The sequence below is a fragment of the Trachinotus anak genome, unplaced genomic scaffold (assembly GCF_046630095.1).
Source record: "Trachinotus anak isolate AG129_WGS33_773 ecotype Australia unplaced genomic scaffold, CSIRO_AGI_Tana_v1 ptg000028l, whole genome shotgun sequence".
In the NCBI taxonomy this organism is placed as follows: domain Eukaryota; kingdom Metazoa; phylum Chordata; class Actinopteri; order Carangiformes; family Carangidae; genus Trachinotus; species Trachinotus anak.
Genome location: NW_027273879.1, coordinates 23,236,983 through 23,253,274, shown reverse-complemented (window position 1 = coordinate 23,253,274; position 16,292 = coordinate 23,236,983). Strand labels below are relative to the sequence as shown.

At 42.5% G+C, this 16,292-nt stretch overlaps 1 protein-coding gene across 3 annotated transcripts in view; it reads left to right on the top strand.

The window, feature by feature from the left end:
• Positions 1–16,292, top strand: part of shroom3 (shroom family member 3) — a 65,195-nt gene that overhangs the window by 35,955 nt on the left and 12,948 nt on the right. For 2 of the 3 annotated variants that reach the window (XM_071465858.1, XM_071465860.1), the window contains 14 exons: positions 115–240; positions 5,566–5,784; positions 6,326–6,651; positions 6,741–6,975; positions 7,700–7,755; positions 8,038–8,515; positions 9,528–9,812; positions 10,640–11,081; positions 11,238–11,371; positions 11,565–11,714; positions 11,865–12,334; positions 13,184–13,411; positions 13,611–13,818; positions 14,069–14,369. In XM_071465858.1, the coding sequence (XP_071321959.1) occupies positions 115–240; positions 5,566–5,784; positions 6,326–6,651; positions 6,741–6,975; positions 7,700–7,755; positions 8,038–8,515; positions 9,528–9,812; positions 10,640–11,081; positions 11,238–11,371; positions 11,565–11,714; positions 11,865–12,334; positions 13,184–13,411; positions 13,611–13,818; positions 14,069–14,369 (3,658 nt within the window). The remainder of the gene's footprint in view (positions 1–114; positions 241–5,565; positions 5,785–6,325; positions 6,652–6,740; positions 6,976–7,699; positions 7,756–8,037; positions 8,516–9,527; positions 9,813–10,639; positions 11,082–11,237; positions 11,372–11,564; positions 11,715–11,864; positions 12,335–13,183; positions 13,412–13,610; positions 13,819–14,068; positions 14,370–16,292) is intronic. The other variant, XM_071465859.1, reaches the window with a different exon arrangement.

Sequence of the window (16,292 nt, the reverse complement as noted above, 5' to 3'; positions counted from 1 at the left end):
TGTTAGAGTGTCATTTGAGGTGATGGTGTGAACTTTGTTGCAGCACTGCAGACATGCCCATGAGTCCAACACTGTTCATATACTAATGCAGTCTTGTGTCTTGTGACCCAACAGACGCAGTGAACCAGCATCTCGTCCTCATTCATGGCATTCAACAAAGCTGGGTGAAGTTCAGCAGGAGTTGGAACAGGACAAGATGGACACAATGAGCAGCGCCTGGCACCACACCTATCACGCCAGGTCAGCACCCAGGAACAGCTCTGATAACAAAGGGCCATAATTTACAGATGGGCCCCTGTTCTAACTCTATCCCATATTTATTCTTCAGAGGAGATGTTGTACTAGCCAGTTAGCAGCCGTGTAGCCGACATGATGCTACCAGACCAGATATTTGAACATAAAGATGATGGTGCCCAATCAGACTTGTCCGTCGTCTGTCGTTGTAATTACTGATGTCAAAGAGAGGGAAGAAACAGGAATTCTGCCAGAGGGAAGCTGGTGTGTAAAAGTGCAAAATCAATTATAAACAACAGGAGGCTCATAGAAAGTCTTTCTCAGTGTACATGTTTACCAGTTTCATTTTGCATTCCCATGAGACTATAACAGGGGCAACTTCTTCCAAGTGGGAAATAACTGATATTTGTATTTAGTGTGAATTTCATGAGAACTGGATGCAGAAGAAACGGAGCCGATAAACAAGTGAATGCAGGAGGTGACACGATGTACTGTTACTGCTATGTCGCTTTGATTGGACGTGTGTGTCACAGCTTTTTAGCATTTTTAGATTACACTGGGTCTCAGTCTTTTGTTGAGGTTTTTGGTGTATACAACACAAGCCGGTCTCTTCCTTCAGATGTACTGATATTCCATCAGCACAAACACATTTCTGTTTAGTTTCTTGTGGAGTTGAACTTGTTTTAAAGCTACTCTGTAGGAGTTTCTGCTCTTCTGGCTCAAACACACAGTTTATGGCTGTGAGGATGCTCTTAACTAGCTTAGCTTCTGTGAGAAAAGTCTTGTATGCATTGTTCTGAGTCACTTCAAAGCCATTTCACAGTACATCATGTGTACAAGAAATGCAATTCTTCAGCAGATTTCCTGTAACTTTTGGTGTTGGTTGTCCACCATTCAAGGATATTCATCACTAGAGAAGTTGGCAGAGACATTTCTAACCTGAATTCCTCCTTGTAGAATCCAAGAACACATGTAGTCTTAGATAAAAGGACAATAACAGTGAGGCAATACATGTTATAACAAAGGATAAGAAACACAGTGATACTTATACTACTCTTTGTTACAAATATACCAGTAGTTTAAATGTTGTTTTAGTGTTACAAACTGTGCAACGTCCTTTATCAGGCTCATATCAACTTGTCTGAACTGTCTGAAAAAATGGATTTTGGGTTTCCACCATCAGTCAGCCTCTCAAAGGGTCATAGTTCATGTTCATGTCAGCAGACATATATAACCTTTCACTTCTTATCTTCTGTCTGACTTGCAGGAACTCTGTCTCGACATTAAACATCTCCTGCTTGAAGATTTCAGCTCCTGGGTTTAAATCATATGAATTTATCTCAGTTTTCACTTTTTTCTGTTTCTAATGGGCCATTTAAGTTTTGTAAGTTATGTAGATGATAGAAAAATGACAACACTGCGCTGCATTAGGAAATTATCTATGAAGAAATTATGACAAGCAGAGTCATTTACAGCCTCATGGTTTTCTGAAGGAATTTCTGGACAGTTGTGGTTTGACATAACAACTTAAAATAACACACAAACAGTGTTTGTTACAAGAGTTGGCTGGTGTCTCAGCCAATCATGGTTCACTGTATTTTCACTGAACATTCACAGTGTTTGTGTAACATTAACAATAGTTCATGTCACGAAGGGAGGAATTTGTTCAGCTGACAGAGGTGCAGAGATTGATCAATATGTCTCTCTGTTATATGATGTGACCTTTGACTGTCTGCACAGTGTGTTTTGATTGTTGATAGATTGTTTGATTGATATATGTGGCAATCACTTCAGTTGGTGACCTCAAGCCTTTTATTCTTTACCTAAATGCATTACGATTTCCAGTTATTGGTGGTTTAAATGATCAAAGATCACACATTGAACTATAATAGTTGAGTAAATATAATGATTATTGATTAGTCAGTGTAGCCCCAGGGGGAAGTAAACCTGGAAACTTGGCAGTGCTTCTGTTAGTGTTACCTTGAGAGAGAGAACTATTTTAGAAAGTGAGGAACATTTTGGAAAATGGAAAAATGTCCTTCAAAGGACTGTTTACTTGGATCAAAGATTTATTTTCTATCTGTCAAGGTTAGGTTTCAGAAAATTTTCCAGACATTTTTTGGAAATTAGGAATTTTTTTGGAAAGTGTCCTCACCATTTGGGGAAATTGAAATACTTTCAGAAGCTAAGGACATTTTTGAAAAACTGGGACATTTTTGAAAAGTGAAAAAAAAAATTTTTTTTTGGAAAACAAGGGACTTTTGAGAAAATTTTACAAAGGGTTGTTTACTCAGTTCTAGATTTGAAATAAGTTACCCTAAGGTTAGGTTGAGGTTCTAGGGAATATATTTTACCAACAAAGGTCCTCAGAAGTGTGCAAAAGTTCAAATGTGTGTGTTGGACGTGTGTCTACCTGAGGATCATGGGGCGTTTTCTCCAGGCTGTCTTGTAGTGTGAAGGGTTTTAGGAATCCGTGCCATATTTGTAAAGCATCTAAAGGCTAAAAGTAGATTGTAACCTGTCGATTTAGGAAAATCTCCTAAAGAAAAAACTAAAAATAATGGGCGTGTCAGTCCTAACTTTAGGACTCCTAATTTTTTTGACTAGGAGTAATTCACAAAGCCACTTAGTGTTAAAAGTAGCAAAAGTAGTAGTAAGTCTGGGAGAAGTTCCTAACTCACTAAGACCAAATCACAAAGAATCGTAAAAGGGCTGCGGTCACCTCACAACGCTGCACTACGCTACTTGGTAACAGGGAAAATGTAACTTTGCAATGCTGACAACAGGGAGATCTCTTCAATTCACAAAAACAATAAATGCACTCTGTAGACCCCACATCATAGGACAGTTCATACAGTTCCCTTCAGCTGTTCACCAACTACAGAGAAATAAAGCAGCTTCATGGCAGTGGCCGGTCTACCCAGTGTGATTGGTGCCATAGATGGAACACATGAAAAAATTATTGCACTATTGCAAGACAATGACATATTTGTAAACAGGAAGAAAAATCACGCCATCAACACACAGATTGTATTCGATGCTACTACAATTGTAGACATTGTTGCAAAGTGGCAAAGATCTACACATGATTCATGGATCTTAATGGAGAGAGGCCTGAGGCAGCTGTTTGAAAGGATCATCTTCATCATGTTTGTCATGTCACTTGGTGAGGGACAGATATCACACCCTACCTCAACCCACAGCTGGGACCAGCAGTTGTTACATTACAGGTGGGTAATAGGCTCCCAGTAAGGTTTAAGTGAGTTTTACTTTTTATTTTAATTATTTTCTTTCCATTGAGTGAATTGAATGTATGTTTTTATTGTAAAATAAAATTATCCCCGTCCACACAAACTTTATCATACAGATGCATTTTGGAAAATCCACTACTTTTGTAAACAACATGTAGTCTGTAATTATTTAACTTGTATTCGTTTATTCTGTGTTTTTTTATCATGACTGTGGGATGTTGCACAGACATTTTCACCGGCACCGACCGAACAACCAATCACTGTGGTTCTTGAAAGCGAGCTCATCCATGTGAATTGATGTCAGCCACAGCAACAGAGTCTCACTCTCAGCTCAGGAGTTTTTGCTTTTCATCAGTAAAAGTTGGTCTCAGCAGCTTTGTGAAGAGGATTTAGGAAAACCTTTGGTCAACCTTTAGTGCGACTTAGGAGAACTGTTAGTGGTAAGATAAAATGCTTGTGAATACAGGCCCAGATCTCTTGTCTCAGACCAGTCAGAACTTCTGCAGATGATTTTGCTTCAGACACTATCATAATAAACACTGGTAACATTTTATTTGGAGAGTTCATGCACAGAGTTTACAGAGTATTTGCAACATTTCCTGTTTTGCTAATGCAAACCATAGTCATTGTTGAATATTTGTATATACATTGTTCAACATAATGTTAAACAAAGATTAATGAAATATTACAAATACGCTGTAAACTCTGTGACTGGCCAACTATCCTGGTGTAACCTAAAAGTTAATGTGTTCCCTGCATTAGTGACACTGAGCTTCCCAATAATTGCCTTGTTTTAGTGTCTTGTTTGTTGTGTTTTATGTGAAGCTGGTGGTCATTAGAGGAACTGTGCGGGTGTTTGTGTGTGTGTGTGTGTGTGTGTGTGTGTGGTGTGTGTGTTGGGTGGATTGACATTGATGCCTGCAGAGAAGAGCATTCCTGATGCCCCTCCCCCTCACCTCTGGGTCTCCCATGGCAATAATCCTGTCATGTCCCGTTGGTAAAGTAGAAATCTGAAGAAAAAGTTGGTTGAAACACTTTTGCAGCTTTGCTTTAGTCGAGCTGAAATGAACAAACAGTGGACAGAGATAAAGGTCAGACTGAGATGTAAGTCTGAAAGTTACTGGCACAAAAAAGAGAGAAACACAGACAGAAACAGAGAGAGACTGTCCTCTTTTCCAGAGCAGTAATTGCATTGTGTTTGGTTGAAGAACTTGGTAGGTCAAACTGTGATGTAGACACAGACAAACACACACGTTTGCATTCCAGTCAGTTACCCAGAGTGAGGTAACAGCAGATTCAGCAGAAAATCACCGACTTTACAACCAACAGTCCGAACATATCAAGCTTCTTTCAGACATACACCTAGTTCTGTAAATGTTAAGTCTTCTTGAGAGCACTGTAATTAAATGATCACTTAATTATTAAAAATCAGTTTTAATGCGATACAGGGTAAAAGTGGAAAAAAACATAAAACGTCAACATTATTCAGACCATTACACTTTTCTATATTTTCAACCATCATCCAAGGCAACACTATGGCTAAAGTTGCAAATTGCATCTTCTCTTTCTACATTTGAGCACTGGCACATTTAATAAATCAGGCAGCCTCTACAATGGTCGTTAATTAAGGCTTTGAGAATAAGGTATGAAATGGTGAAGCCTGCAGAGAAAACAATCTTCTTTGTTGGTATCATTAATTTTACACTCCCTGCTGCTCCATATTGTGCCTCTTTCCATGTGAAGAGTCAAATGAAATAATTTTAGTTCTCTCTTGACATTTAGTGCAATCAAAATTTAAATATTACACTTCTTTTATTATTTATGAATAAATACCTGCAAAACTAATGGCATTCCCATCAGTCACAGCTGTGCTTTGTGTTTACTGGTCATTAGGAAATGTAACCATCTCATGTGTTAGACATGAGATGGTGTATATAGTAAATATTAAGAGCTAAAAATCAGCATTTTGGCAGTGTGATCATGTGCATGTTCGTATGCTGATGTTAACTTTAAGCTCAAAGCGGAGGTGTGTTGAGTGTTTGTGATGATTTACTTCATCGGTCTTCTCTGTGTCTCTCAGCGCCTCGACCACGGACCTGTCTGGAGGCTTTGACTCCGGTGGCAGCTATCTGAGGAAGAGTCCAGACCAGTACAGCTCTAGGGGCAGCATGGAGAGCCTGGACCCTCCCCAGTCCTCCCAGCTTCACTCCGGAGCTCAGGCCCACCATCCACTTGGCCACCACGCCCACAGTGGGCCCCACCCTGCCTACTCCTCCTGCCACCAGCTGTCCTCTGCCAGGTACTGATACTGTCTTAAAGTTAGTGAAGTACAGATATAGTTCCAGGAAGTGGTTATCCAAGTTTAGCACAAAGACTGGAAGCATGTGGAAACTGCTCCATCAAAAACACAAAAAGCTGATTTACATGTTGCAACGACTACACACAGCATCTGAAAAGTCCTGTCCTTATACTGTGGTGATGAGTTTTGAAGGCAGTCCTGAGCCTATGACCATGGAAAGGTCAGAAGAGCTTTATTGTGTACTGTGGAAATGCAGGGAATTTTAGCCTTGAGAAACATGGTGCCAAAGTCATTGTGTCACTGTGTGTTGTTGTTTTGTGTGTGGTTCTGTTGTAAGTACTATAATCAAATACAGCTTAAATAACCATTTCATAATGGAGCCTGCTGAGTCCTCCAGAGCTGTAAATATCTTATAAATATTGCTATATTATGTTCAACTGAAACATTGGTTGGTAAAATTGTTACTCTTAAAAAAAATATGTTGATAATATGTTGTAAGTATGATCACTCTTTAAATGAACCAATCAATGTGGTGTTCCAGGTCTTCCAACAGCATCGACCACCTCCACAGCAAACAAGACTCAGCCTATTCCTCCTTCTCCACCAGTTCCAGTATCCCAGAGTACCTTGCCTCCACCCCCTCTTTCAGCCCAGAGCGCTCCTATTCACTAGAGACCGTCCTTCAGAGAGGAGGGGGAGGTGGTGAGATGCAGCAGGCTGACATCCGTTACATCCGGACAGTTTATGATGCTCAGCAGGGCCTATCTCAAGAGCATGAGCTACATTCCACCTCTGCTGCATTGCTTCGCAATTGCGAGGCCCGCGGCGGGGGTGGGCCAAGGCCCGAGCTGAGCCAAGATGTGCAAGGTAAAGTTTTTATTTCAGGAGGGGTTTTCAGGTAGTGTAATTGTGATGTGATGACATCACTGTTTTTCTTTGTACTATTGATTCATTAGGTGGGGTCTGTTACCGTGGCAGCAGCAGCAGCAGCAGCAGCAGCAGCAGTGGTGGCATGCCAGCTTCAAACAGACACAGTGTGGGTCCAATATGGGGTCCGGCATCGAGCCGCAGCTCCTACGAGAGCCTGAAAGGGGCACCAGCTCCACCGAGGCGCAGCGACAGCTACGCAGCCATCAGGAACCACGAAAGACCAAACTCCTGGTCCAGCCTGGAGCACACACGGTCACTACGGTGAGTTGCATCTGTCAAATCAGGGTGAATCTGGATTTTCAACCAAAATTATTTGACAGTGATAATGATATAAAGAATATGAGACAACGAAGAAAATCTGAACATCTCATTTATCAAAGATTTGTTGGGTGTAGTTCTTGAAAAAATTTGCTACTATATATTTGATAGAAGAACTAGGTGGTAACATTTTGCTAAAAAGTGCAGTAATAGATACACTGGGGCCCAAAAGTGTGAGTGAGACACCGTTGTATAGAAAAGATTCATGTAAAATCCTCTATTGTAAAATACACAGTGGAAGAGAGAATTGCACTGAAGTGATGAGATACGATACAGTAAACTACAATATGATACAACACGTCGTTATGAAACAATATGATAGATGCAATAATAATACAATAACATAAAATACACTACACTACGATTCTATTCAATACAATACTATACAATGGACTACACTACAACACCATCTAAAATACGACACAATGCAGAATGGCCCTGTAAGGTACAATATAATGGTGCATTTTGGTAAGACACAGTATAGAATGATGCATGGAGTGATATATACCAAAATGAAATTGTTCAGTATAGTATGATAGCAAGTAAGAGTTAGGTACAGTATGATGAAGTGTATTTGAAATATTGTATTGAAATATGATGTACTTGTGTAAATGAAATGTAGTTTATTCTAATCTAGTTTTATCTAATTTTACTGTATTTTACTCAGGTCTCTGCAAAAAGGTTCCTGGCATCACTCAAGTGGCCCTGTGTCCTCAGGTACAGGTATATTTGAATTTGATCACCATGCTTGTTCACTCATTTTAAGAATAGAATAGTCTCGAAATGTACCATTTAATTCATGCTCTACCACTGGTGCAGAAGTGTTCCTCAGGCTCAAAATACTGTATATCCATGCAGGAAAGATGACAGGTTAATAACATAATTTTTTTTACTGTTGCAGATGTGAAACACCTGCTTACTCTCTAGTTATCAGACAGCTAGTACATGCTATTTTATCGTTAATCCTCTGCTTTATTCTTACAACCATCACTACTGTGTTTCCAGCTAAAGGTTCATATGGCACAGAGTGTCAGCTCCACACAGTGATAGAGAAGAGTCCAGAGAGTAGCCCCACCACAAAGCCCCGGCAGGGCGGAGGCTTCCCCCAGCCACCTTCACTGCCTGAACCCTCCTCTGGACCCGCAGGCCCCACTCCCCAATCTGGTCGACTCATTTTCCCCACGGGTGTGTACCCTGTCCCCCAGCCTGAGCCCCACTATGCACAGATGCCCAGCTCCAACCCTGGGGAAGGTTCCTCTTCAGTCTACCCCACCCTTGCCAAGGAGAGCAGCCAAAAGCAGCACAAGGGGCTGCAGGGAACTGGAGGAAGGGATGAAGGAGTGACAGACGGCCACAAGGATGGAAAGATATCAACTACGGAAAACGAACACCAAAATAATATTTCTTCTTCACCATACCGGCACTCCTCTTACTTAATATCTGCCTCTTCACAGTTCAGGACTCAAGGACACGAGGCAGACAGGTAATGATTTGATTTTTGCCTGGACCGCAACAGCAGGGCCAGCTCTATAATCTGGAATGTCCCTGAGTGACTGACTGACTGACTGAGTGACTGATTGACTGAGTGATTGTATTTCCATCAGTGGTCAGCTGAATGCCATGTGACTGAGTTGGAGTTTAATTAGAGGGTTGTTTACAGCCCACAGTGCTGACAAGTTAGTGCGTTGTCCCCTCTTGCCTCCATTACAGCAAATAAACTACTTTCATTTCATGTATCATTATCACTAAATGAGGAAGAGGAATAATTGAACATCCAACACACCGAGCAGAGAGAGCAGGAGAAAGGGAGAGAGAGAGTATTGATAATGATAATGTGAATGGGGAACTTCATGCTTGTCTATTTAAGATGTCATTTTGTACTGTGGAGGTGGATAAATTATATTCATAGATAAAATGTATCATGGATAAAATGTATCCATCTATTCATTAACCGTACCCGCTTATCCTCCTGGCCATGGGGAGGCTGGAGCCAATTCCAGCTGACAAGTCCCAAGTCTATCTCAGGGCTGACATATGAAGACATTCACACTCACAGGAAGGTTCAAAAATTGTTCATATTGCCCCACCCCTTAAAGAGCACACAACACACCACCAGTGACCCACATCAGACCAACAAGACACTTCTAAAACAGCCAAAAACCGCAGAGTTTATTCAACACAAATGCATACAAATAACCAGGATGCCAAAATCAAGACCACAAAAAACAAAGTAAGGAGACATCAACCAAAATCAAATAAACCCCAGGCTGAGAGGCAGCAGAAACAGCAGTCCCCATGCTGGACCTCTGGCTCACTGGCACCAGAACCTTTAAACCTTCCTCCACTGGTCAGGTGCATGTCGTGGAGGGTTAGTTGGGAACAGTCTGGGTGGAGCTAGAGGGGAGAAAACAAGGAATAGACAAAAGGCACCAGGAACAACATGGTGTCGTAACTATATTAGTCCCTAATTCTAACTCAGTGTTTTACTTTATCAGGCCTCAACAGGAAGAGTTTCACCATGGACACTACAAACCCCACCTGAAAACTGCTGAAGGGCAATCTGAGGGTCAGACAGGGGCCCAAAGGCTCCACCACCAAGAACCTCACAGTCAGAGCTTCCAAGGGTCCTATACTCATATAAGCCAGGGAACCCACAGCCATGCGTTCCAGGAACAAAACCGCGGTTTCCAGATACAGTCAGCCCCTGGACCCAGGCCCCCATCCTCACATGAGTGGAGGGAGCCCTACATCCCTGTCCAGTCCAGGGGACACAGGAGCAGGTAAGGAGGGATGAGTGTTGTGTGATGTACACATGCTGAAAAAATTTCTGATGATGATGGTGATGTCTACACAGCATTTTGAGATTACAGATTTTGTCTCTGTCACTTTGTGAACTCTTAAAAATCAGGAGAGGCGCTGAGTTATGTTTGTTTCCCATCAAGAGGTCTGCTAAAGGTCATTTGCAGCTCATTCAGTAGGTGTTTGGGCCCTCAGCTGTAGAATTATCGTCTGCTCTGAAAAACAAGTGGCTGAAGCTTTTCCTTTTCTTCTTAATAAGCTTGGACGTCCTTTGAGATGTGTGTGTTGTATGTGACACTGGGCTATACAAATAAGCTTGACCTTACTTGACTTCATGGTATAGTAAAGCATGGTCTTTGAACCAGTCAGGGTGCTTCAACATGGTCTAAAGGAGGGTTCCAGACTGAGATTTTCGCAGAAATCAAAGGCACGGTGAAGGATTGTGACAGCCAATATAATTGAACAAATTTCTGTGTAATACCACTTAGGCTAAGTCCTTTGTGCAGTGGCCCGGGTTTGAGTCAGACCTATCGCCCTTTGCTACATGTGATCCACTCTCTCTCTTCACAACTGTCCTATCTCTCTCTCACTGTCACTGCAATAAAGGCAACATACCCAAAAGGTAACTTAAAAAAAGAAGAAAGAAGCAGCTTCCTGACAGTGAATGGTTGGATGGTTCATCCAGTTGTTGGATGGACTGTATGTACCAGGAGATATCGCATGAAGTCAGTGATGGTGTCTTCTTTTTGTCCCTCCTTATCTCTTACATTTTGTCCTCCATTTTCTTCTCCTCCCTCCCTCCCTTCAGATCAGTGGACCATTCCAACATTCATTCAGACCCTGTGGCATTCTCCAGGCCCACCCTTGGACAAGCACCACCTACCCACTCACCAGTTCATCCTCAGCCTCAGGCTCCACCCACCTCCGCCTTCCAGACTTCTCCACGTCACCTTAGTGACTCAGCCGCTCTGCAGTACCAGCATTGGGACCACAAAGAACGAGACAAAGACATAGAACATCCACTGACCCGTCTGGAGATTGCCCTTGCTGAGGTCCAGCAATGCACCATCTCTGACAGTGTCGTCCCTGGCAGTAGCCATGGCAACAGTAGCCTTGCTGATGGCAGCCAAGGGCCTTCCCATAGCCTCTCCGTCTTGGAGAAAGTGAGTCGTTTTGAGCACCGGGAACGTGCTGGAAAGCAGCGTTGTCACAGCATAAACAACGCCTCCAACAAAGCCACTCAACTGCTGGTAACTCCGAGCACACTGAAGATTTGTAATCACCATGTTTTCCGTCTCACCATGAGAACCTTTTCAAAGTCCACATTTGTATGTAAAAAGCACCATGTAAAACAGAAATGGCTGTGACACTGCTTAACTGTTCTGTGTTTTTTGATGTTGAATCAGACAACTGAGAAAGGCTACAGCGCCCCCTGTGGAGCAGATGACCTGAGAAACATGCTGGAGAGAAGCACCAATGGGACCAAAGCTCACAGAACTCTGAGCTACAGAGGAGGTAACAGCGACCACATGAAATACAGGTGGGGCTGCTGATAACTGTTACAAATATAGCTTAAGATTTTTTATGCTACACCAGATCCATATATATTGCCAAAAATGTCTTCAAAGTTTAATATATTTATCACAATTCTAGCCTATGGCCACATTTGCATTCACGTAACACCCTATCAAAAGGCAGCCTTATGTCTTATGTCACCTCTGTGTGGTGTTAAGGGCCCCAGCAGATCCCAGTTCAGCCCTCCAGAGGAGTCGCAGCAGCTTCCAGCTGGATGAATCCAGGAACTCTGACAGCAGCAAAGACTTTCCTCATAGACAGGACATCCGGGAGATGCTTGGCTCCATGCAGGACACATCCTACAGCAGGTCAGAGTCCTTTAGTGGTTTAGAGACCTCCAGCACATCATAGTCCTTCCCTAGATCAGAGTCCTTCACTAGGTCAGAGTACTCCGATAAATTAGAGTTTGACCTTTCAACAGGTCAGTGTTCTGATATTGGAAACTTGTCTCTAATCAGATCTTACAGGGAATCTTTGAAAGACGCCCAGTCTAAGGTCCTGCGGTCCACCTCCTTCAGACGGAGAGACCTCAGCTCCTCAGTCAGCTCTCCACCTACAACTCCTCCTCCTGTGTCCTCTAGCAGCCATCAGCCTTCACATGTCCCTGCCAAGTACCACTCCCTGGAGAAGAAAGGCCCCAAAACCATGCCGAAGCCGCAGGGCATCATCATCACACCACAGTCGCCACCACCGGTCACTTCTCCTCACACCCCAAGGGAGCGACAGGTGGTTAGCCCGGAGAGTCAAGGCCTGAGTCCCCCAGCCCTCCCCAGCATCCCACCAGTGGGACCTCCTGCTCTGATACGGATCTGTGGCCGCAAGCGTCTGACAGCAGACCAGAAGAAGCGCTCGTACTCTGAGCCAGAAAACATGAACGAGGTCGGGGTTTCAGACACTGAGACTGCTGCCCTCTTCAGGCGTGGAGGAGGTAAATAAGATATGCTACCAAAGCAGATAAAAAAACAGCTATGGCACTCTACCCTTCTACCCTGATGGTAACCAGACTTTCCCAATACCTACTGCAAGATGTGTTAGCCATCATAGGATTCAGGGGAACCTACCCTTTCTTTCTGGTGCAGTGTAAGGATGCCATATTTGACATAAAAAATCAGCCAGGGAAAAAACTTGTCATTGAGAATCTCATGGTTCGGACACAATTTAAAGCTTGTCTTGATCATATATGGTTCAAAAGTTATTTAATGCTTTGTAGAACATGTGCACACGTAGCATCAATGCTACACTGGGTTTGTAGGGATTGAACTTTAGGTCTGTGCTTACTAAAGCTCACCTTTGGGAGAATCAGACTTTGTATACTTTTCGTGTAGTGACCAAAATGCTTCTTTAGAACAAAGTATTAAAGAGCATGAAGCAAATGCTTGGTAAGATTTGTAGTTTTGTATAATTTTTGGCCATTACTCTAGAATTCACAGGCTAATTAACTGCAGCTGAACTAGTTGGTGGGGGCATACAACCATGAGGCAGTAATTCTACTCAAACAAAAACATGGTTTTGTAAAAAACAAAAAAAACATTTCTTAAAAGTGAAGAATCAAAAGTTTTGACAATGCTATTGAATAAATTGTAATGAAACCTGTATGGTAGGTTTGTGTCACACAAACACCAGTTCTGGCCACCACTGAGCATCTGTATTGAAGATGCTCACAAAATGAATGAGCTTGACAGGAATGTTGCTGGGTCTGTAGCATGGAACATCAGAAAGATATGTAGTCTGTATGTGGCTAACCGTGGCCTAAGAACCTGATCTCTCTCTCTGTCAGAGACCAGTGTGGCAGACCGGCGGAAGATGTTTGAACTTGCAGCTAGTCGCGTCGGGGGTGGGGCTCCTCAGAATGCAACGTCAAAGCCCGACCTACGGCAGCTTCAGCACGATGCTCTGGCCGAGTACATGGAGAGGAAGAGAAGTTTAAAGAGAGATGACGGAGGAAAGAGGAGTGGACCAAGGCCTCGCAGTGCTTATCTACAACCTGAGAACAGCAGCCATACAGGTAGGTGGAGGCGAGTGATGATGTGTTGATAGGCAGAAGAAAATCGGTGAGTGAGGGGTGATGATTTGAGGGATAGATATTAGACAGAGCAAATATTTCATTGAGAGACTAAGAGAAATAGGTAGAATAAGCAGATCATAGCTTTCTTCTTCTTTTTTCCCTCCTACTCTCCTTCCTCCCCCCTATCCCTCCTCTCCAGTCTCCTCCTATTACTCAGAAACCCCCAGCCTCTCCTCCGCCTCCAGCCTGCTTTCCCTCCAGGACTCTGGCCCAGAACAAAGCTTCTCTGGGGAGAGGCGTCTCTGCTCCACCCTTCCTCCTGGAGCCGACCTGCGCAACCTCCAGTCCAATCTCTTCTACCCGGGTAGGGTGACAACTCCAAGGCCTCCAGTGCATCCACCACACAGGTAACCAAACCCCAACACCTGCTGCAACACTTTTTGCCATTCTAATGGTTCCACTACTTTAGTCCAGACCAAAATATCTCAATAACGTGGATTGCCGCAGAGTTTGGTACAGACATTCACCACCTGATGAATAATAATAACAATACAATAATATAACTATTGTTATATAACATTTACATTTTCATAAGTTGAATTATTGCATCATTATTACAGTTTAATGATAACAGCTTTTCCTGGTTTCTATTCCCAGTGCTCCTCCTGAGCCCCAGGCCAACATCCTCCAGGATCTCACCGCTGAAGCAAGTCTCAGCAGACACAATCAGTCTCTGAGCAGAGACCCAGGCCTGGCCCTCCAGCAGCAGGACACACAGCCTCGACTCAGCCTGGGACTGTCCAAGCAGCTCAATGGGGCTCTGCAGAGGGTGGGGTCAGATCGGAGCTCCGGGAAGTCAGCATCTGCTGAGGATCTACTGGAGCACTCAGAGGAGAGACAAACAACTCCTCAACACTTCCGCTCCCGCTCCTCCCCCACCATGGAGACACAAACCCAGGTGACACTGCACTCCCACAAAGGCTCTAATTTTAGTTGCGATAATTGCAGTTACTAAAAATGTAGTTAATGTCTTTTGTTTATTTTGTAGGAATGTGTACAAGTCAGTAGGAGAACAGTCATAGCAAATTACATAATCAGAATACAATAATTATATAATATAATAAATATACTAATAACTAGTCTAGTATGTTTGCAATATTTCACCTTCGGCCATCCATGATGAAACATTATATAATAATCCAAGATGCAAAAATAATCAACAGAGGTGACATCTCCCAAACCCCAAATTTTAGGAGAGCGAATAAAAAACAATAATTAAATACAATGAATAGAATAAAGATAAACAATGTTTGCATATGATACAAATATTACAACGACATCAACACTTGTCCTCGTCATTCATTCAAATGAGTGAAATCTAGTCACTGTGGTGGTTAATCAAACATGCCCACATACCTGGTAGATCACTTTGTAACACAAACAATGTGTTTATCTCATGATTGTTCCAACAAATGATAAAATAATTCTCACTGTGCTGATTTTCCAGAGTTTCATAGTATTACGAAATTCTGCTTTGGTGTCTGATAAACCCTCAGATTCACTTATCTGTTAATCAGCAGGGTTTACTCTGTGTTTCTGTAACTTACTGAAACCAATGAGCCAACATTTACACCTACTTCACGCTGTTTCCAGCTGTTTGAACTTCTTTCTCTTTCTCTCTTTTTCATTTGTTACGCAACTATTTGTGCCTCCTAGGAGAGATGCACCGTTATCCCCATAACTAAACTAGCTCTAATCGAGTATACTCCACCCCTCAGTCTGTCAGGTAAATCTTCAATCTCTACATTTAAGTGGTAGAAACTGTTGGGGACTAAACATAAAGTGGGCTGGAAGAGACCAAGTAAGCAACAACTTTTGAAATCAAGGTGTGATTGTATTTGACTTGGGCTCCGAACCAGACTCAAACACTGGAAGTACAACAGGATGTCATTGATTGTGTTCTGAACCTTGAGAAACACTAGAGTTGTTCTGATCGATGAATCATACTTTCATCATGATCACGATATCAACATGTGCAATAAATATATTGCAAAAGAAAAGAATCATTTTATGTCCTTGCACCATGTATTTACACGGGTCTTTCATGGCGCAGCGCCTGAGCCTAATTAACCAGAAATAACTATGCTTAATGTTTTCTACTGCACTGAGATGTCAGGCTTTTTCCCAAGCTTCTTTTTTTTTAAAAATAATAATAACTGTACTGTATTGATGAGATAAGATAAAAATAATGTTATATAACAACACCTGATGAGAAAACCTCCTCTGTCTCAGTGCTGCAACCTCAATTTAAGCCTCCAGACATTTTGGACAACCCAGCATTCACACTCAGCAAACGGTGATTTGACCTTGTAGATGGACCCTGGGTACCTGGGCCATCGTTACAGTTTGATGGTGACTGTGAGGTTAGCTGGCATGATGGTAGAGGAAGACATAGGGACTGTATATGCACACGTATTTGTACACAAGTATTTGTGTAATTTATCCCAAGTCACATTGTCTTTGCAATATTATGCAATGTTATTGCACATCACAGATTTTCCTTATATTGTGCAGGCCTACTCAAGAGAGCAAATTAACCTCCTTGTGATTCCTCTGGGAAATGTGAGTGCAGAGTTGTTTGGAAATTCATCACTCAGGAAATGAATGGCAGTGTGATGGTAATGTGGAAAAATAGCTGCCCAGTCAGAGCTGAGCATGTAGATCACGTGCTCAACACTAAACATACCTGCAAGTTTCAGGCTTTTGAGATTCAAGAGCTCCATCCAACACTGAGGAACAGATGACAAATGAATGTATTTCCAGTGAATAGTGATTCTGGGGCAGAGCTGCCGATTGCACAAGACGCTAGAGTGTGTATTTT